Source organism: Equus quagga, chromosome 11, assembly GCF_021613505.1.
Source record: "Equus quagga isolate Etosha38 chromosome 11, UCLA_HA_Equagga_1.0, whole genome shotgun sequence".
Classification (NCBI taxonomy): domain Eukaryota; kingdom Metazoa; phylum Chordata; class Mammalia; order Perissodactyla; family Equidae; genus Equus; species Equus quagga.
Window position 1 is genome coordinate 9,193,509 of NC_060277.1, and position 23,079 is coordinate 9,216,587.

Consider the following 23,079-nt stretch of genomic DNA (forward strand, 5'->3'; position numbering starts at 1 on the left):
GTTGATTGCGTTATCCCCATAGATTGGTATATCACGTAATGTTTGGGTTATAGCGAAGTTCCAAATTTCTGGATTACTTCTGGAAAGATGTATTCTTCCTCTGTATTGTTATAAAGCATGAATAATAAATGCCTTCTCTTTAAACATGAGAAATATTCTGCAAGAATGTGTTTCAGTACATTTTTCTGACAATCAGAGTTTTTTTCCCCTCCTCCTAAACAGCAAGGTTATATTAATATCTCTAAACCATATGTCCAAGGAAGGTTGTGTTTGCATCTGTAAAACCATCATTAAAATTACAAGCCTAGACTGAAATTTTTCTGTTTGAATTTTTAGATCATACTCTATAAATTTTATTACTGTGTAGAAATTTTGTTGCTGGAGGAAGAGACATAAAAAATGTGACAGTAGAGCTTAGAGATGGCATATTCACTACCACCCTACACTCTATCCTGCCAATATCATCCACTCAAACGAGAAGCCTCATGATGTGTCTAAATACTTTTACATATAAAACTGTTTTAAACATTTTTATGTATATCTATAGGTTACCAATTGAATTCATATTTTGCACATGAGAAAAAAGTGACTTACCCAAGATCACCTAGTTAGTAAGTGGTTGTGTCGAATCTACGCTAGCACCGTCTGGTAGAAATATTTGTGAGACCATATGTTCATGTTCATTCATCCAAGTTCATTTATGTAGCTGTTCCAGGAGGCTTCAGTTCTTTGACACATGGTTCACTCCATAAGGTTCCTCCTAAATGAATGATCTGAGGGCAAGAGAAAGCCCAAGATGAAAACCATAGCCTTCTACAACCTAAGCTTAGAAGTGACATACTGCCACTTCTGTTACATTCTTTTGATCACAGACAAATGCTGGTGCAGTCTGGGAGGGGCCTGCACAAGGATGTGACTTCCAAGAGGCTATCTTGGAGGCTACCTAGCACAGATATTTAAAAAAGTGAAAAAAAAAAGTGGAATTAATTTTAATAATACACTTTATTTAAAATATTATCCTTTTAACCTCTAATCAATATAAAATTATTGAGATATTTTACATTTTTCTCATACCACGTCTTTAAAATCCAGCATGTTGTTTTCTACTGATAGCACATCTCAATTCAGGCTATGCTAATGTCAAGTAGCCACATTTCAAATACTCAATACAGTGCCTCTGATGACGGCTCTCTATTGGAGAGCACCAATACAGAACTAAACAGCGTGGTTCCAAAATCTGTGTTCTGAAGCACTTCTTGCTTAATCATAGAAAAAGAGCGAAATGGTCTTTTTGTCAATCAACATCAATGTTATGATGAAAATACAAGATCCTCTGGATCTGTGGCATCTTTTCTAATTTTTCTGATATAGGCAGTAAGCGTTGCAATGTTAAAAGGATCTAAACTGATGCCACTCTTAAAATAACGTGAAATAGTAACTTTTAGATAAATGTTAGAAAATTCACTAAATATAAAATTTCTGTCATACGTTTAATGGATTTAAATCATGCTTTAAATATAAGCTCCAGGTAGTGCTTTCTACTTAAACGAATTTCTGCTAGATAAATGGATAAATGGATTTTACCTGTCAAGTGGTCAAGCCATCCCTAAGCAGCCGTGTAGCTGCCATACTGACTTGCCATACTTTCATAAATTAGGTCCGTAATGAAAAAATGAGCCCAAATGAATGTAGCAGTTTATTTCTCACGGCACAGCAGACAGCAGGAGCTTCACACCTTCGCGCTTCTTGAGCCCTATGTCCCAGGGGGTGCTATAGAGCAGAGTCAGGTGGGTGCCAAACACACAGTGGAGGAGCCTAGGGAGGGAATCCTTTGTGTAAGAGGCTGCTGGCAAACCTGCCAATCTTTGCCCACTAGGAAAGCATTGTCTTTATTACCCTGGAATGTAATAAAATTTCCTTCAGGGAGAAGAGAGAGTCTTTACTATCCTAGAATGTCTCTCAGGAGGGAGATATTCTGTATAATTTTTATACTGGTCAGGAAACAAATCTGTTCCCTCCATCTTCTGAGACATGTAGAAAATGCCATGGAGAATTCCCTCCCAGCATATCTATATCCCTTAGCAGTGAGATTCTTTTCGAAATCATTTTACTTATAAATGTGAAAGATAGAGAAAAGTATTAAGAACAATCAATTACAAAGATTGGATTAATAAAAATTATTTCTTCAAGAAATTTATTAAGACTCAATGACTAAAATTTATGCAACCTGCTCCTTCAGGCCTGAGTACCAAAATAGCTAATACATTAATGTTTTCGAGATGAAGTTCCCCGTGGTTTCATTTGGTAAACTATATACTTAACTAATAAAAATATATACTATTATATTCAATGGTCATTCCTTTTATGTTTCATCTACCATTGAAATGGCTAAATCTTTCATGTTTAGCCACTTTATGATCATAGCTAATTTTTTATTTGACTAAAATATATCTGCTTCTAAAAGGACCTGATAAGAAAATTGTTATGCAAAAATATTTAAAATATATAATAGCTTTATAGTGAATAACCTTTTTACATTCTGTTGTTTTGAAGAACTGTTGCTAAAAGAAGCAAGATATAAGGCAGAATTTGCTCCTATTTTTCCATCTGGATGTTATGATGACACATAATTCAGAGAAGCCCTAAATAGGGCTCCCTGCCTTTTGGATAATTTACTATTCAAGGAATCACCAGCTATTCTTCCAAATTTTCTGGGTCAACTTCTCTTAAGGCATCTTTTCCCCACTGGGCTCACTTAAGCAAAATAAATTCTCCTGTGTCTATTATATAAAAAGGGGTATTCTGAATATACCATGCAAGAAAATGTGAAGTAATTTAAAAGTGCAAGAAATTCAAGATTTTACACTAATTTTCAATTCCCTTTTTTTGGTCTATTTTTTCTTCTACTCTTTAGTATATGATCAGATTGTTTCCCTAAGTCCTTGGTCCTTGGATAACTAGAATGTGTATTATCTGGAAAACAAATAGACTACAGTCCTAGGTTCAAATGTTCTTTTCACCCACCTGCGTACTTTTTAGCATTAGACTGGAATTCTGTCAGAAAGATTATTTTAAAATAGGCTTTTCCACAACTGGCACTGGTCTATAAGTTTGCATAGTTTTACATTTTACGCACATCTTCTAAAAATCTATCTCATCACTTTTTGCTCTTACCATCCCCCTTTCCCACATATGCAATTCCTCTAACACTCTTCATGGTGTTACATCAACAGTATCACCATAGAGGGTCTCTCAGGAGAGCAACCAGACCATCCTTAGAAAGCTGTCTACTCGGGTCTTCAGTTCTGACTCTCTGAACTGGACATTGGTAAAGCGCTTTACTATATTTATGCACTATTACATGCCAGTGACTTAAAGTTTCTGCCACTGGAACAAAAGCTTTTTTTAAAAAAAAAAGACTTTTTTATAGCAGTTTTAGGTTCACAGCAAAGTGGAGCAGAAAGCACAGAGGTTTCCCGTGTGCCTCTTGCTCCTACATATGTACTGCCTCCTTCATTATCAAAATCCCCCACCAGAGTGGTACACTTGTTATAATTGATGAACCTACCTTTACGCATCATAAGCATCCCAAATTCATGGTTGACATTATGGTTCACTCTTGGTGTTGCACATTCTATGGGTTTAAACACATGTGTAGTGACCTGTGTTCATCATTATAGTTGCACTCTGAGTGTTTTCACTGTCCTAAGCATCCTCTGTGCTCCTCCCGTTCTTCCCTCCACCCTACAGCCTTTGGCAATGACTGATCATTTTACTGTTTCCATAGTTTTGTCTTTTCCAAAATGTCATAAAGATGGAATCCTACAGTATGTAGCCTTTTTCAGATTGGCTCTTCTTTCACTTAGTAATATGCATTTAAATTTCCTCTCTGTCTTTTCGGGGCTCAGTAGCTCATTTCTTTTTATAGCTGAGTGATATTCTATCCTCTGGATGTACCACATTTTATTATCCATTCACCTATTGAAGGATATCTTGGTTGCTTCCAAGTTTTGGCAATTGTGAATAAAACTGCTAGAAACGTCCATGTGCAGGTTTTTGTATGGACATAAGGAATATAATTTTTTAAAATGTATTGATTTTTCCAAATACCACATATATCTTGTAGAAAATTAGAAAATGGAAGAAAATGTAGGGAAGTAGATTAAAACTCCCAAAATCTCATTCCCAGAGCTACCTGGCATTAGTATTTGGTATATTTCCTTTTATTGTTTTCTGTATATTTTATACCCAGACACATATAGACAAATGCTTTATTATAGTGGAAAACAAGCCTATTTCTGAGGACTTGCCTATGTTATTATTCTTCAAAACATAATTTTTATTTTCTCTGTAATAGTCCGTCACATGCATATATCATAATTAATAAATCCACCCTGAACATGTTCATTTATGCAATTTAGGCTATAAGGAGCAGCCTTTTAACTGGAATTTTGTCTGCACTTCTGATTATTATAATAGTTTCATATACATGAAATTATGACTTCAGAAGTAAAAATGTTTTTAAAGCTTTTGATGCATATTGTCAAATCACATATCATAAAGACTCTGCCAATTTATGTTCCACCACGAACTAATCAGAGGGCTAATCTAACTGCTTTTTTGAAGCTTTTACTTAACTCTCCATCTTTCTCCCTTCTCTCATTTTTAAAAATTAGCAGCTTTATTGAGCTATAATTGACATAGCATAAAATTCAGCTGTTTAAAGTATATAATTCAATGGTTTTTTTGTAACCCTGCCTTAGATTCTTAGGAACATGAGTTTAAAAACCTTCAGATTCCTGGAAATTGGCAGAGCCTGACACAGAGGGTGGCAGCAGGTCACACTATTAGCTGCGCACTGGGGGAGTCAGGTATAGGCACCAAGTGGTAAAACTCAGTGAGTCACGCAAAGAAAGAGTTGTTTTTATAAGGGTGTTTGTTTTACCCTTATTTAACACATCATGGAATTAAAGTAAGTAAATACATCCAGACACAAATAAGTTAGAAAACTTTTAGAAATGAGGTTATAATCATTATTTGCAGTAAGACTGTCCAGAAAAACCAATAGAATCAAATGAAACAAAAATTTTAAATTTGTTAGAATTAATGTGTTTAGTGAGATAGAATAAAAAGCATACAAAATGAGTACATATAAGCAAATATATATAAAATATATAAATAAAATATAGACATAAACAAATATATATTTGTATATAGACATATATATAGTCATAACTTTCCATTTATAACTATTTAGAAGATATGAGTAATCTATTTTAAAAGAGTAAGGTAAAAGCACAGAATGACCAGGCGTAATGTTTTTATACCCAGTGTAAGGAATATTATGAAACTTTAACTCCTTTATTTACTTAAAAGTATTATAAAAGCTTGCTTATTTTTTAAAAACAAAGGGACATTTTAAGTGCTTGTATCAAAAACCTGAATATTGTGTACATATCAATTGCACATGATTAATTTGTGAGATTAATGCAATTATAAACATAACTCTCATACTATGATCATAATTATTATCATGTTAGCTCTTGAGAAAGTAATTCTAAAATTCACTTGGGAGAATAAACAAGTGAAAATATTCAAGCAAATATTTAGAAAACAGAACAATAAGGGAGGACTTGTCCTGCCAATATTAAAACCTATGACAAAGTTATAAGAAATTATTCAAAATGTTACTTACAGAAAATCAAAAGCTGAATCAATAAATTAATAATAGTGGTGCTAATTGTTATAGGAGCGTCAGCGTGGTGTATTGAATTTAGCTGTAGTGTCCATGCACTTAAACATCTGCTTACGGCACTAAAACAAGACCGTAGAATAAGCATTGCTGTCTGTTTGATGAAGTCAGTACTGCACATCTGGGGTTAAAGGAAGAATTATTTAGGAGACAATTGTAATATAGTTATCAATTTAGAAAACAATAGGTGAAATTGGACCTATTTCTTACACCACATAGCAAAGGAAATTTGGAGTAGATGAAAAAGTTACATTTTACATAAAACTATTTTGTGTTTGTATTTGAAACAAGTTTCAGATTATAAATGTAGTGAAAAACCATAAAGAAACAACAGATTCAATTACATAAAATGGAACTTTCTGTATACCAGGAAAGTAAAAACAAAAAGAAAAGTTTAAGAGTAAAGTGGTACAATTTAAAAAAGACTAGATAACACTAAAATGTAAAACAAACAAAAAAAATCAGTTAAATAATTGAGTAGAGCACTAACTGGGAAATGGACAAAGGACAAAAAAGTTCAGATGGCTTATTACCACATAGAAGTTAGTTCGGACTCAATGCAAATTAAAACAATAATGACAACTTTTCCACATATTTATCAGCTAAGCTTTTACAGTTATGACAATAAAGTTGAGAAAGCTATTGTCAAGTGGTCACTCTCAAACCCAACTGAATGGTATATGGAATATTATAACCTTACCGAAAATAAATTTAATATTATATTTCAAGAGCCATCTACCAGTCAATTGGCAAATATTTCTTTTGTGCATGTGCAGAGATGACGATTGATGACAGGGACATCCTTACATCTCAGTCCCTACCTTCCCGGAACCAAGAGTCTGCTGAGAAAAGGGTCTTTAACTCAGTGGTTCTATTTATTAGAAAAAACTCTAAGGAAATAATCATCCTAGAATTATTTGTAATAGTAAAATAATGGAATCAATTTAAATGCCCAACAGTGCAGAAAAAGATAACTTTTGATACATCTCTTACAACATATTATACAGCCATTAAAAATCATATTTGTGAAAAATATTTTAAAACATGAGGTTTAATCACAGTTCAATGTTAAATGAAACAAGTGGGATCCAAACGAATGTATATGGTACAGTTTCAATGTTGTTAAAACATTTCTATCTATGTATATGTCAAGTTTGAAAAAATACCAAAATTTTAAAAGACTGGGGACCTCCTTGATGTGTTTTAGTGCATCAGTTTATTAATTTCCTCATCTATAAAGTTGGGAAATACTAATACTATTTATCTCACAAAATTCTTCCAAGAATTGAGTAAATGAAATGAGGTGATCATTAAGTGGTTGCTACAAACCTTAGCCTATAGAAGCACTCAATGATAACTGTTGTTCCTATTTTTCAAAAACCTAAAGAGGCGCCTCTGTTTCATGAGATGGAGCATGGGTAGACCTCGGTGTTCTCATTTCAGCTCTATCTTCTTTATTATGAAAGTAACTTCTGGCGTTTGGGGCAGTTGGTCTGTTATTCTTAGTTATTGATGATGCAGTAAGTTTTCATCTTTTTCTATCAATATTCTGTGTGTTTTTTGTGAATACTTTATTGGGAAGTCAGGGACTGTCATGACTAGGCTGCTAGACAGTTGATGTTTAAACCCCTCTTGATCAGATGTAAACCATATGAAATTCCAGTTTGTTTACCTTCATTGTCTAGCAAGTCCAGTTTCTCTGGTCTTTCCTGCAAGCTACTGTTGGGGCCAATCTTTGAAGAGTCTGAGGCAGTCCACAGATGTTCCCTGCCCCAGATGTCCCCGTGCTCTGAGGAGGCTCATCTCAAAACTGCTCTTGAGCTCTTGCTAACCAGGTACCAGGTACCAGCTACCAAGTACCAGGTCAGATCTTCTGTCTGGGGTCCAGCAATCTGCTTTCTAGAACAAATCCAGTGGGAATAGTGGTGGGCTAGCCAGTGGAAGAACCCACTGCCAGTTTTAGTTGGGACTTTCAAATTCATGTTATTCGAGTTAGTTTTTTGTTGCCTAGTAATATGGAATCTAAGGGATGTGCTCAGGAAGAAAATGTTCCTTTTTACATGTGGATGAATTTAGAAAAATAAGAGTTCAGTCTTCTTTATATTGCAAATCAAAATCTACTTAAATCATAAGCTCTGAAATCCATTTAAAACTTATGGCTACATCATAAAATCATCTCTTCCTAATTTGAATTTAATGTAAACTGATTTTTAATTGTTTGTAGAACCATGGGTAACAGATTTTTTTGAACACTGCATGGTAAAAATCAGCAAATATGTCAGACAAAGCACAACATTAAAGGAAATATTGCAGCATATGTTGACAGTTATAGAAGAATTGCTTCTATTTTCACCCTTCACACCAGAATAATTTTTTCAATATTTACCTCCCATGCGTAGAGAGGGAAACATATGGGACTTTACATAATCGTAAGCATAAACAGGTGGCTACTTAGGTACATTTAATTTGCAGGCAACATCAATACTGAACAACGCCACCAGTGCCACATGGGCTCCCAGGCTCTTTCCACTAACATTCCATTAGCGAAATTTAGATCATTAAAACAGAGGGAGGATATACTCCTCCCTCAACTGGCTTCAACTACCTTTCAGAGCCATGAATAAAACACCTTTTCAAAAATGTCTTGGCAGTTTGCTGTTGCTTTTTTTCAAGGGAACTTCAGCAATTGTGTATAATGTATACCTTGAGAATAACTACAAGCAGTATGATATTTGCATTTAAAATGTGCTTACATCTCTCTATAATCTGCTCATTATGGGCATGAAATTATGATGGTTAAATTCTAAGCAATTTATCAAAGCATGAGGTCAAACTCCTCAAAGCAACTTTGAAATATTTTCTCTAGGTAGTCCACATAAAGCGATCACCTGAGGCTCATTTCCATATTCAGACACTGGTGAAATCTATCGAAATGCTCATTGCCAGGATTTTTTGCTCAGTCTGTGTCAGACACTGAATTGTGGATTCTATATATTTTGTCTCATTTAATATGCTCTAGACTGGAATGTCTGGTTTGTCCACTTTGGCCCTGTTAGTGCTAATCTCTGACCTTATATCCATCCTGTAATGGCTGAGAATTCCAGAGTGAAAAAAAATGAGGAGAAAGAATAACGATTATTTTTCGTTTCTTGCTCTTTTGGTTCTTGCTGTGTTTTAAATACTGTCTAAGCATTTCATCATCACATTGACTTTGTGAGGTAGATTATATCATTTTCTCCACTTTACAGGAAAGGAAATTGCAGCCCTGAGAGTTTAAGTTCTCAGGTTTGCACAGCGAGGAAAAGGCTGAGGCCAGAGTTAAACCCAGGCTGTCTGAACTAACAATTCATACTTTTAACCACTCCACTTTACCGTCGGGATACTTGTGTGTTTCTGGCCCTGAAAATTCTATTGCCTAAAGTCACTCAGCGCTGGAAGTAGTAAATGTGTGGTATTTTGAATATTCTCCTAACACGCTTAGTCAGAGATATGGGGTGCCGAAGGTCTGTGGGGGTTCTTTCCAGTCCTGATGCCTGTATGTGCCTTCCCAAAATGCAAGGGGTCATGCTCTGCAGAATGAAGAGTCCAGGGAGCTGTGCTATCCCCAAGGTTTAGGAGAAGAAGAATTTCTCACATCCTCTCTCCTCGCCCGAGGTCTATTACTCCTTCTCATTGCTTGGGAGAGAGAAAGCTTTAACATGAACAAGTATGTAGGACATTTATTAATAAGCTATGATTATAAGAGAGCTTTAGGCATAGACATCAAGTTATATCGTTTGATTTCAAAACCTAACATTATTAATGTAAATTCCATGTTAAACATCCCAAATGGTTGGATATTGCATACTCTTTTCAAGGAGTTTAAATGTTATTGGGAAAAGGAGGGTGTTTTTTTTATTTTTCATGCAATGATTGAACCAAAGAGGTAAAAATGAGTTGAAAGGTTTTATGATTTGTTCTTTTTACCTCCAGGTAAAAGATCTATCAAAAACTGTTAATGGCTATTATAGACAATTCCTACATGTAAAGACACTCAGACATAAGAATTTTCCAGCCTCACTTCCTCTCCTCTAACGTTGAACAAACTTGGTCACCATCTTCAGTATGTCTTCTCTCCTTTGAAATACTCAGTTAATCTGCCATGCAAAATTTTCTTATCATGAACTTTGACTTTCCTCACATTCCTTGTTTCTGTTCTTAGAGACTCTTCTATCAAGATTGTTGGAATTGCTCATTAGTTGATGATGTTCACTAATCCTATAATTGACTCTCAGAAATATGGGGAATTTTCTTGTAGTTTGGACATTATTATTATATGTTCTAATATTTTGCTCAAGGATTTTGAGTTTTTCGCTTGGATAGAGCATTTCCTGCACTCCATTTCAATGTAAACTTGAGTAGAGATGCTTGAGCTATGATTTGGAAATATTGGATTTGGGATAGTCTTTAAGAAGATATTTTTTGTAGATATGCTGACCTAAGAATTGTCTTAGGAATGTAAAAAAGTGATAGAAAAGTCACAAGAAGCATGTGAAATGAGAAATCTATAGAGGCAAGTATAAAATAACAAGGATGGTTAGGAATTTGGTTGCAGAACAAACATAGTGCAGTTTTTTAAGAGGCAGAGGCACACAATCACAAAAAGAAGTGAGACGCACTTTGTTTTCTTGGCAGAGAGATAAGACACACGATCCAGAAATATGTAGCAGTCTGATTTGTCTGCAAATCTTCACATAGCTCAAACCACTAGAAATTTTTGAACATGTATCTCAAATATATGTTATTTAAAATTGTGTGTGTGTATTTGATGTATCTTTACCTATATCTCAAGGGCAAATTTCCTTATAATGATAGTGGATATGAATCTATATTTTGATAACTTTGAAGTGGCAAAAATGTTTCAGTAACTTTTCATATTTTATTAGACTAGAGTATCATTGTTTTATCTCGTAATATGGCTGAAGGAAAGCTTGAGAGGGAGTAGAAATGTCAACTCTGCCATTTTTTTTGTTGTTCACTTGTGTTTATGGTAGTTTTATTTTTAATACATGGTTTCTTGGCAATTTAAAGCCATTTATCCATTTTGTAAGAATTGCTTTATTTAAAAACTATGATAATACATTCTGGAAACCCACTTATAAATGGCCAGGTGAGCTGCAGCACCTGACAGTGTATGAACCTGTGTGGGCAACACTGTCAACGCTTCCCTTTGTGTAGTTCCCCGGCCTCCCTCGGAGGCCTCACCTGCACCTTCAGGCACAGGGCCTTCTGACGTACGAACAGATGAGACTAGTGCCGATCAACATCTTAAGTATCAGTGACGTTGACTCTCTTATGTTGTTTGATTTAAACAGTTCTAAGACTTTCTGCACCCAGAAGGAGGGTGGACTCTTACCTTGGAACCCTCCCTGTTAGCTAATGAAAGGCTGGACAAACAATTTATGATGTATGATAATAGCAAAAGGTTGAAATGTGTAACTCTGTGATTAAGCCCTTGATCTTTAGAGACACAAAAACCTACCATGTGTCTTATGAGCTATGTGATGATGGAGAATTTATGCTATCTCTTCAAACCTTCATGTGCTTATCTGTAGCATGTTTGTGTTTTATTTGTAGCTGCCTCATATTGCTATTTGGAAAACTAAATTATTATAAGTGTAAATTTCCTGCACATTCTAAGCTGCTAATATTTTAATAATCTTAATTTTGATGATGGGAGAGGAGGAAGAGAAGTGGTAGGTAAAGTTCACTCTAAGATTCTTCATCTCAGAGATAGAGGGTATATATTTGGTTGGAACTGAGAAAGCAAGCTTGAGATTTGACTAGGAAAAAAGACTGCAAGCTCTTCACAATGATCTTATGCTATGTATATTAAGTGATATTGTAATACACAGTTGGAAAATTTAATTTTTAAAATTACTCCCTATTTGGAAGGGAATTGATGAGATAGAAGAAGAAAAAAGTAGAAAAAATCCAATAAGCATAAATTCTGCACAGTGAACCAGGAAATTATTCTTGCTCTTCTCATATTGGAGGGTCTGGAAAAGTTCATCCATGCAAAGGGAGGGCCAGCTCGTGAAATCTATATACGTGTTTTGTGAAGTAGAATAAAAATGTTTTTATAAGCAATGTCCTTGTAAGTCATATGTATGACAGAGGGGCAGCCTTAAGCATGAGATTTAGGTCTGATTTGAGATTCTAGAGTCATGACTATGAAAATCATGACCATTTTTATACCCCCCAGCAATAATATTTGTTTTACTGTTCTTAAAAGATTATTGTGAGGATAAATGATACATATGAAAAAAATCACTCAAATTTATAAATTTCACTTCTTACTATTAATAATAATGATTACAGAGTATTAGGAATTAATTGAAAATATAAACTCTCCCCAAATCTAGGATTCAGGGATGTAAAATCAAAGCATAAATTTACTCATTGACTAATTTTCAACAGATTAATTGCATTTCTTTGTAATCTTTGTTTCTCAAGTGACATGCTCTTTATGAACAACTTCTAATTTAAAAATAGCAATAATATCCATTTTAATAGGTGACAATCAAATTTGGAAATGGAAATCTATTTTCTTTCTGCTTTTTAACTTACTTTATGAAGATTACATATTGGCTTACTTTATAATCACCATCATGATCACTCAGCTCCTGAAATGGGTTTTGTTTTTCCTTGCAAGTATAAGAAGTCATATTTTCTCCAGGATAAAACTATTATACTCTTTGTGAAAAAGATGGAGGAGATAATGGTAAAATTTAAAGCTGATCGGGCCTATGCTGCTTTAGTTTATTGTAAAATTGAAGTTCCAATATGACATCATATTTCTATATATCAAAAAAACCCTCGCCCTTCTTCGTATGGCATTACGTGGCTGTTTATGGGAGGGACTCTTTAGATTGGCTGCAGTAGTATATGAAGAAATGTTTATCATATAGTTTTTCCTGTTCTCTGCCACTTAGTATGTTAAACTGTGTATTTAATCATCTTCTAAGGGAAAACACATAGATTCATAGATAGATTCTTCTTGCAATAGAGACATTCAGCAAGATAGCTCAGAAGTGGGTGATTAACTTGAAATAATGGTGGCCCTAAGGGTTTCAGGCTTTTTCTACTTGACAACATTTTAGGTCTGTTATTATCTTAGGTGAACTCAATTCCCCAAGAAAGAAGATGCTGAATTAATTCTTCTGTGACTTATGTCGTCAACATAGCTAGGACAGAAATAAAACTATGTGCCTCTATCATTTATGAGATTCTAGGTAGCTATTTTTTAAAACTTATTTCACAAAAAACTGCTTAGTTTCCTATACCCTGATAATGATTGTGGGCTCTTAGAAATAAATCTTCACACACAGACAAATGAGATTAAGTATGTGCACGCATGCACACACACACACAAATTCATTTACTGTGGAGAATTCAAGAGTACTATTTTATTGGATTTTCCCTGATACAAGACATAATAAAAAAGAAGTTCCTTCAAAGTAAATGTTTGTTTGCCTCCCCGTCTTCAAGCATCCTATGCAGTGGATGAGCCCTGTTCAATCTCTTCGGGTTTTCAGGACGGACCACACAGGCTACCTGACTCATTCCTTGCCAAGGTTGCGTCACTCACATTTTTTCAGGAAGTTTAAATCTAAAAATAACCAAAATCCTATTTTTGTGTGTGCGCAAAGATTGACTACAAAAATAACTGATCATAAATGTTTGTACAGTGACCCAAAATATACATAAAAGATGTTATAACCTGGTTAATAATGATTTGATATATATAGATGAATTTAATTGGAATGTATTTCTTGAGTAAGCTAATGCATGCTTTTTCCAAGCTGTATGATTCTAGTGTTTTTTTTATACATTGTCTTCTTGGTTCATGTTGGTGTATAATATTATCATTAATTTACTTTTGGATTAAGGAAGAAATTATTTAATTTCTTATTTGTTCTTATTTTGTCTGGAATTATTAAAATCTACTCAATAAGTAAATTTCTGGAAGTTCTACAAAGCAAATACCCCCATAGGATAGAAGCAAAATAATTCAAAGAGGAGCATTAAGCTTAAACATGTGTTTGAGCATAAAAAGCATAAAAAGCTGTGTCTTAAATAGTAAAAGTTCATTGTATTAGTGACTATGCCGATTGTATCAGAGGGAAAAATTTCAAATATTGAAACTGGTAAAATGAGAGAAGCAAAGAAAAGAAAGGATATTATATAATCAAGAATATTCAATCCAGAGCAACTACCTAACCTGGCATTTTCCAAGGAGAGCTATGTGGAGCACTAATCTATCATGATATGCTATGCTGTAATTTATTAGTGGATGTTTCCACAAGACTTTTATAATCAAAGAAATCTGAGAAATTCTTCATGTTCTGAGTCACAGTGTATCTAAAGTTTCCGAGAAGTCTTAAGTTAATTGGAAATTTGTAGACATTTTTTATTGTGGTAACATACACATAACATAAAATTTACCATTTTAAAGTGCACAATTCAGTGTCATTAAGTACATTCACAATGTTGTACAAACATCACCACTGTCCAGTTCCCAGCTATAATAGCTTTGTAATTGTTAATTTGGCCTTGGAATAGTTTCTTCTGGAATATTTAATAGTTTCTTCTAGAATATTTAATTTAATTTTAAATATATTTATGGAAATGCTGATCTAATCCAGTTCTCTCATTTTAAAAATTAAAAATATGAACTTGAGAAGGGCTGGCTCTGTGGCCTAGTGGTTAAGTTCAGTGTGTTCTGCTTTGGCAGCCTGGGTTCAGTTCCCCAGTGTGGACCTACCCCACTTGTTGGCAGCCAAGCTGTGGTGGCACCCCACATACAAAACAGATGAAAATTGGCACAGATATTAGCTCAGGGCAAATTTTCCTCAAGCAAAAAGGAGAAGATTGGCAACAGATGTTAGCTCAGGGTGGATCTTCCTCAGCAAAAAAAAAAAAAAAAAAGATCTTGAGAGATTAAACTCCTTGCTCAATATCATGCAGGTAGTTGGGGCACAGCCAGTATCTCATTCAGATTTTCCGTTTCCAAGAAGAGGGTCTTTTCTCTTTCAAGGTATTTTTCTCGTTTCCATTTATCTTGCTTCAATCTAACGATCAGTAATCTACAGAAAATACATTAAAATTTTACCTGGAAAAATTCAGGATTAAAACAAATATCTCTAATCTTTAAAAAGGTACATTACTTTAAAAAGCTATATTGTACTTGTTTTATAACTCTCTGTCTGTGATTTTCTTATGAGAACTTTCATTGTAAGAACTTTCTTTAATTCACACAATTCTATTCTTAGGTCTTTTTAAGATTGTGGCTGATAAAGCTCCATACCTTACCATGGAAGAAATTACAAGGACCGTCCCTATTGGACCAAGTAGACTAGGGCATCCTTGCTTCTATCATCAGAAGGGTATAAAACTAGAGAATCTCATCATAAAGCAGAATGAACAAATCATGCTGAACTCAGTTGAAGAGATCGATGGAGAAATAATGGTGAACTGTGGAGTGGTAAGGAATCACCAAAATCACTCATTTACTTTGCCTTTGTCACAAGAAGGAGAATTCTATGAGTGTGAAGATGAACATATTTATACCCTAAAGGAGATTGTCGAATGGAAGATCCCCAAGAACAGAACACGAACTGTGAAACTTACAGATTTTTCAAATAAGTGGGACTTAACTAATCCATTCCCTAAAGGTTTCTATGGTACTCTGATTCTCAAGCCTGTTTATGAAATTCAAGGTGTGATGAAATGTAAGTATCCAGTGCGAATAATGCTCTATGGACATGAGCATTGTGGGGTTTGGGGAGGAGAAAGTATTTAGAGTCTGAAGAATGAGAGTCTGTTCCTGACTTGTCCATTAAGGCCCCCGGGAGTTAGATTCTCATCTATAAGTAAGCAAACCATGTATTTTGGGCAAGGATCCAATTGAATAATGTATATGAACGCATGTTATAAATTTGTGTGGTGCTATCCAAGCGTAAGGTGCTGCAACCGTCAGGTACAGAAAGATTGAAATGCTAGTTCATTTTTATCACCTCCAGTTACACATGGTCAGAAAAGAGCTGCTTTTTAGAATATTCATGGAATAAAGTATATTTTGTTAGATAGAAGCTTTCTTGTATGGAGGTGGTAAACAAAGAGATAAGGATGCACAGTTTTCTTAATGTGTCCCTTACTCCTATTTTTGGGACAGACCCCCTCCCCCCTTATTTTTCCTTCCGGCATCCATTACTGGTCATAAATCTTCCTATTAGCTGGGAGTCTCTTTAACTTAAGGGAAAACGATGTGACAAATTAATTCATACAAGAATGTGTTTTAATATGTAGTCTTCATCGGATTATTTGCATTTTAAACTAGGAATAGCTGAAAAGAGCATTGTTACCCCAAAGGAATTAATACTTTAAATTTTCAAGATTATGGCACATAAGTGGAACAAGAATGGAGCAAAGAGTTCTGTATTTGCAGTCAAAATTCCTGGATTCTAACTCTGGGTCAGTAACTTCCTAGGTGGCGACTTTGGGTAAGCCATTTAGACTGTGTCTATGCAGAGGGAAGGATGAAACCCCTCTTGCCTGCTTCTTGGAGTTCTTTTGAGAAGGAAATAAGGTTCCCTTAAGGTACTAAATATAACACACTTGAGAAAGAAAAGCACTATGTAAAAATGTTTGGTCAAAGGTTACCCTTGGATATCTCAAATTCTATTTATCTCTGCTCCCGCTAGTCACTTATACAGCTATGAAAAATATTGATATGAACCTTTGGGTAGGTTTTAGAACTGCATGTTAAATTTTGTTACAAATATTTAACCAATAATTGATTAATTCATTTGAACTAAATGTATACGTAAGGAATCCCACTCAAATAGAGATTATTTTTTAATACTACAAAAAATTGAGGCCGCAGCATAATTGTTTTTTAATAGGATAAAGAATTGAAGTCACAGCAAATTTTAGACCTCACATAGTGCTCTGTTAGCTATCCCAAAATGTGCAATCGAAATTGACAATTGAGTTTTCCTCAATTTTCATAAATAATGAATAACGTTTTCCTACTTTAAAATTTGTTAATTTTCTGAAACCACTGGCATCTCCTGTCACACAGCTGCTTGTGAAGGGCAACCCAGAACATAAACATGTGAGCAAGGTGGTTACAATATCAAAAGAATTTAGATTAAGGATTAAGAAAGTCTTCTTTGAGGAAATGGCATTTAAACTAAGACCTGAAGGATGAATAGGAGATAGTCAGGCAAAGAAGGAGGGGACAACGTTGGAGGAAGCTGTAGCAGCTTGCATGAAAGCAGGTAAGCAAGATTGGACCTCCAGTGCAGCTGGGGTGCAAAGAGAGGAGAAGGCAGGTTGAGACAATTATCAAAAGATGCAGTGAGGGAGTAGAATCAGTCATGGAGGGTCTTGAAATATATGTTAAGTGGCTAACATTTGTCCAAAGGACAAACCAATAAAGGTTTCAGCTGGGAGGAACAAGGTGAAAGGAGTGTAATGAGGCTGTTGAGTCCGTGGCAAGGTACCTTGGGGTTAATACACTCAGAAGGATATTAGAGGAACTGTTAGTCTCAATGGGTATTGAAGAAGTACAACCAGCAAGATTTAGAGGTCTATTGGAAGGGAGAAAGAAGTCAATCTGATTCCCAGGCACTGGCTTGATCTACTGGTAATGGTGGTGCAGTTTATTAAATATAAACATTGACAGAAGAGCAGGAGGTATTAACCGAATTGTTTAGATGGAGCTAAATATGGTTTCTGCTAACCAAGGTCCCAGAAGAAAGCCTTTAGTTGAAATAAAGTCCTTCCCCAAATGCATTAGTACAATTTCCATTCTTTCCTGATATTAAAATTGAATTTTGATTTTAATTGTTTTGGATCTTTAATTTCTTAGGGATTATTTTAAACATTAGTTCTCATTGTTTAGCAATTTTGGGACAGACGCTGTATGAGACTGTTTTGTATGTGTCCTGACTGCAGAATATCCCTGGAAATAGAGGACGGGTGTCCAACACAATAAGCCCAATTTTAAAAATAATTGTCATTGTAAGTATTTTTCTTCTAAATGCAGACTATTTTTTAAATCAACTATGGTCTTGTTTTCCAATATTCTTTCTTATATTGAAGATTCAAACTTGCCTTGAGGTCAAGGGCATGTTGCTTGCTAAGTTGCCTTGAGGTCAAGAGCGTGTTGTTTGCTTGGTTGTTTTCCAGTGGCATTGAGTGTCAAGCAGTTCAAACCCCTCGTGGCTCGAGTTCTTCCTTTCTAAGGTGACAAGAAAAAGCACAGGTCTGAGCCAGGGATAGGAAGTTTTAGAGAAACCTTAGGGGAAAAAGCAAGACGAAAAAGATTGAGAACTACAGGAAGCTATGAAATATTGATTTGCTGAAAAGAGAACATAGCAAGTAAATAGAGAAAAGAGAGAATATGAAACCTTTACTCCTAATGCTAGTTTTTAATATGTTATTAACGTGAAAATTTAGGTGCCATAAAGAAGAAAAGTAGCAGAAAGTGTTTAAATGAAATATTTGTTCCCGGAAATTCTTGGTTATAATCCCCGTGACAGGCCTGAAGCCCCTCTAATTGGCACCATACATTTAATGATTTTTAAACCATTTTATGTCTTTGGGAAATAGATATAAATAACAGTCCAAGGCCTTTAATTACTGGTCTCATATAAGTCATAGCAAGATATTTTTTTGCCTTTCATAGGAAGATAAATTTAATATTAATGTAATAAGTGAAATATAGAATGGTTGCAAATGAAAAATTGAGTCAACTATTTAAAGTTGCTTTCAAAACATCAGAAATCTTGATCGTTAAAACTTTTTAAAGGTGTTATGTTTCGATGTATAGATTGATAATTATTTCTTCCTTAACAGAAATTTTAAGAGTTGGAAAGCTGCGTATCAGTTTAGGAAAAAACTCAGGGCCTTACAAAATTTGGAGGTACAGTTTTTGCTCAGATATCTGACATATTAATTCATTTATAAGCGGAGGACTGAAATCACGTGAGCAGAAAGGAGATATCAGAAAGTCAGTATCTGAATGTCGTATAATAGGTGACAAATGAATAGGAGAAAAAATACATTGATCTTTTAGTGTTCTGAGACTTCTTTCTCTCATTTTATTTAAAAAATTAATTTCAATTTTTGTCAAAGTCAAAAAAGTCAAATAGTGATAAAAAGACTTATAACAAAGTCATCAGCAAACCTTGTGCCCTTGACCAGTCCCAAATTTCTCCCCCATTCTGCTACTTCCTCCTCCCTTTCCTCATTCTCTCGATATATGGTAAGTTGCGGTTAAGCATAAGTATTTTCATTATTGTGACTATTTGTTGCTCAGTCAAGTGATGTAAAACGTCTAAATAACTCTATTTTTCTGTAATGATGACCTTATTGTTTCACTGTTTTTTTCAATCGTCTCCTAAATCTTGCATTCTCCGACATCTTTATGAAAAAAGCCATTCAATGCAATTTTCCACATAGCCCAAACTGTCAGGAGATCTACCTTTTCTGTTGTTTTTCCTCCTGAAATACCTCCTGGAATCCTCCATACTCATGCTCCAATCTGAATTTGTTCCTTTCTAGATCTACTGCGTAAGTGCTTGTCTTGGTCAGCTTGGGCTGCTATAACAAAAATACCATAAACTAGTAGGCTTATAAGCAAATGAAATTTGTTTCTTGTAATTCTGCAGGCTGGAAGTCTGAGATTGGGTACCAGGATGTTGAATTCTAGTGAGGAACCTCTTCTAGGCTGCAGACTGCTGACTTATTGTATCCTCACACAGTGGAGAGCGGAGGGGGGAAGCAAGCTCTCTCCCTACTTTCATAAGGGCACTAATCGCATTCATGAGAGCTCCACCCTCATGACCTCATCTAAATCTAATCATCTTCCAAGGGCCCCGCCTCGTAAGTCCATCACATTGCGGAGAAGGATTTCCATGTGTGGATACCGGAGGACGCAAACATTTAGTTCATAACAGTGCTGTCCCGGGGCTTCCACTTAAAACCATCCTGCTGTTTCCACTTTGACGTGATTCTGTGTTCGCTAGCAGTTTCTGGAATCAAGTAACTTCTTCCTTGGTTTTCTTCCAGTTTTGAGGAGCCCATCCTTCACTTGCTTCCTGATAAAGATGCAGAGAATATTAATTAGTTAAGTAAAGGACCTGCGTCTTTGAAAAATATTTATTTTACTCTCGTAAGATTGGTAGTTTGGGTACTTATAGAATTCCAGGCTGAAAACGACTTCTCAGAATTTTGAAAACTTTGCTCCCTTTATCTTCTACCTTCCGATATTGCCTTTGAGAGATTATCCAGGGCCTTGAGAAGTGTCCCAGTAATGTGCTCTGTGGCTGGTCTGTTCTTTCATTGTGACGGCATTTTTCAGTCTGGATATTCAGGTCCTTCGTTTCTTGGAAAATTTCTTTGGTAATTTCCTTTCAACATGTTTTTCTCTTTTCGCTTTCTGTAACTTCTAATCTCACGTTGCAGCTCCTATACTGATCTAAGACTATTTTCTTTTCTACTTTATGTCTGCTTGTCTCTGGTTTACCTTTAGGGAAAATTTCTTCACTACATTTCCAGCTGCTTTAATAAATTTTTCATTTCAGCTATCAAATTTTTAATTTCCAAGAGTTATTTCTTGCATCATTTTTAGAACGTGACTGTGTTTTTATTTTGAGGATGCAATATCTTCTCTCTCTCAGACTATTTTACAATTTCTTAAAGTTTTCTACTGTTCCTTGCATTTTTCTGCCTCTTTTGGGCTTTTTTTTTTTTTGAAGTTTTGGTCTGTCGTTCTTGTTAAGTGTTTTCCTCAAATGCCTGGTGATTATCTGCCATTTGTTCCTTTTTACATGTGAGACACTTTTTTTTTTTAATTTGTGAAGTAGGCACTATTTATATTACAAGCTCTTGGTTTATGAATTGTAGGTTTCATTTTGCCAGCTTTTTCATTCGAGCATTACCCAAATTCACTTTCTGTGAGTCTTTCCTCTAGGACTTGTTCAGTTTCACCTGAGAAGAATCTTCTTGATATCTTCTGGGGGTTATGAAACTGTTGTGGCCCAGTGGGGAGTCGCTGAGGGTTTCACCATCCCACAGGTTGAAGGGGTACCTCCCTCTCTCTCAGTCCCATGCTTCTCCCCTACTCACCTATGTCCAGTTTCCAGAACCTGAGACCCTCTGTCTCCTGTTCCCTGCAGAGACAGAGGCAGAAGGGGTGGTTGCCCATCTTCCCCAGGTTAGAGTTGGAGACCTGGGTTTAACCATTCTTCAGACATTCACGTAACGCCCTTGTTTTTTCCCCTTAGCTCCTCTTCCACCTTCAGAGGGGCCTTATGCCTCCAGTTTGTAAGGCTTTTGGGGGTCCTGTGGGGCCAAAAATGCTGACTTATCATCAGACTCTGACTCCTTAGGCACGTGGGCTTTCCCTTCTACTCTGCCAAACCATTTCCCATTCTGCCATCTGAGTTCTGTCTTCATTTAGTTTAAAGATTGCAGATGTCTTTTAAGTTCATTGGAACTTTTTCTCTTTTTTCTTTCCTGTTTTCCTTTTTACTTTTGTAAATTTGAGAAGAAAGGGGTAGAAAGCAGCATATGTCACCCATCAACCTCACTGCTAATTAAATTAGTCCTAGCCCAGACTTTTTCCTGGACCTAGTATAATCCTAAAAAAACTGGTTGCTAAAATTGCTAAATGATAAGTGTAATTTATAAATAATATTTTTAATAAAACATAATCTTCAGTAATTTATAAAAAGACTAGAGTCAATTTCTTATGTATTTATTTTTGTCTTCTCAGTGCTTCAAAGTTCAATTTTCAATAAATCAAATACGTGAATAAGTGAATGAATGAAGCAACTAAAATAATTGTTTCTGTGTAAAATAATTGTACAGTACAAAGTTCCTATTTAGGTAATGAAAGGGTTTTCTCACTCACCATATCCAGATTTGACTTATTACAGTGACATAGTTATGAATTTAATAGCTAAGGAGAATGAATATTCACTTCATGGCACCAAGGTTGATATTATTTATATTTGTCTAACAGGTTCGATTTTTGTCAGTGATGCTTTTCCTAACATGTCTGTGAAAATATTGTTACTTAACATGGTATTTAAAACCAAGTGGATACTCTGGTCAGCTCCCATTTTGTTTTCCTCCTTTAGGCACTAGTTTTATTGCTAATAGAAAAATCAAACAGCAAGAAGAAGAAAGCACAGTTTTTACTCTGTATATATATTTATTTATTCTTACACTACCAACTATTAATGTTTTATCAGTCAGAGTTCTCCAGGGAAAGAGAATATGTATTTATATGTTTAATGTTATATAAATTTAATATTATATATTGTATATAATTATACATAGTTGCATAGATTAATTAATTAATTTTAAAGTCTTGGCTCATGTAGACTTGGGGGTTATAAGTTCTACATCTATAGGACAGGCTGGCAGGCTGGAAACTCAGGCAGAAGTTGATGCTGCAGTTTTGAAGCAGGATTTCTTCTTATGTGGGAAACCTCAGTTTTCGCTCTTAAGGCCCTCAACTCATCGGATGAGGCTCACTTACATTATCGAGGGTAACGTCCTTTACTTAAAGTCAACTGATTTAGATGTCAACCACATCTACAAAAATACCGTTACAGCAACACCTAGATTAGTGTTTGATTAAGTAATTGGGTGCTATAGCCCAGTCAAGGTGACACATAAAACTAACAAACACAAATGTCAATGTTTCAGTTTATTATCCAGTATAAGAAAATGGCTATCCACTTTTTTTAGCTTTAATAAACCAAATGAAAATGTAGAAGACAGAGTAGTGTTACAAATAAATCCATATCAAATGCAAGTATATTCATTTTAAATGATGCTTGATTTTTCTGCTATAAATGTTTGAGAGGAATCCAAAAGGCATTTTCTCTATTTATAAATACAAACAGCAGAAGAACCAGAGAAGAACCATCTAACTAAGGGGAAAATTCACAGTATAGCTTCTCTAAGTTGAAACGAAGCTGAATAAATGGAAGAAAGAATAATTCATAGAATATTCATAAAGAAAACTGAGACCAAATGAATGAACTGGAAAGCATATTTTAGTTTAGAAGTCTAGAATAAGACAGAGCTCAGAAATTATTAGTGCATCTAATAATCACCATATAATAAAAGAGTATAATGTGATGCAGAAATGTAAACAAAACAATTCACTGAGTCGTTGAGAGCTGGAGATGAAATTCGTGAAAGCACTTTTGAGAAAAGCAATTATATTCTTGGAAAGTAAATGACAAAGAAATCAAACT

The 23,079-nt window shown here is 35.0% G+C and overlaps 1 protein-coding gene across 1 annotated transcript in view; it reads left to right on the forward strand.

The window, feature by feature from the left end:
- Positions 1-23,079, forward strand: part of THEMIS (thymocyte selection associated) — a 169,027-nt gene that overhangs the window by 59,182 nt on the left and 86,766 nt on the right. The window contains exon 3 of the mRNA XM_046676938.1: positions 15,067-15,525. Coding sequence (XP_046532894.1) covers positions 15,067-15,525 — 459 coding nt within the window. The remainder of the gene's footprint in view (positions 1-15,066; positions 15,526-23,079) is intronic.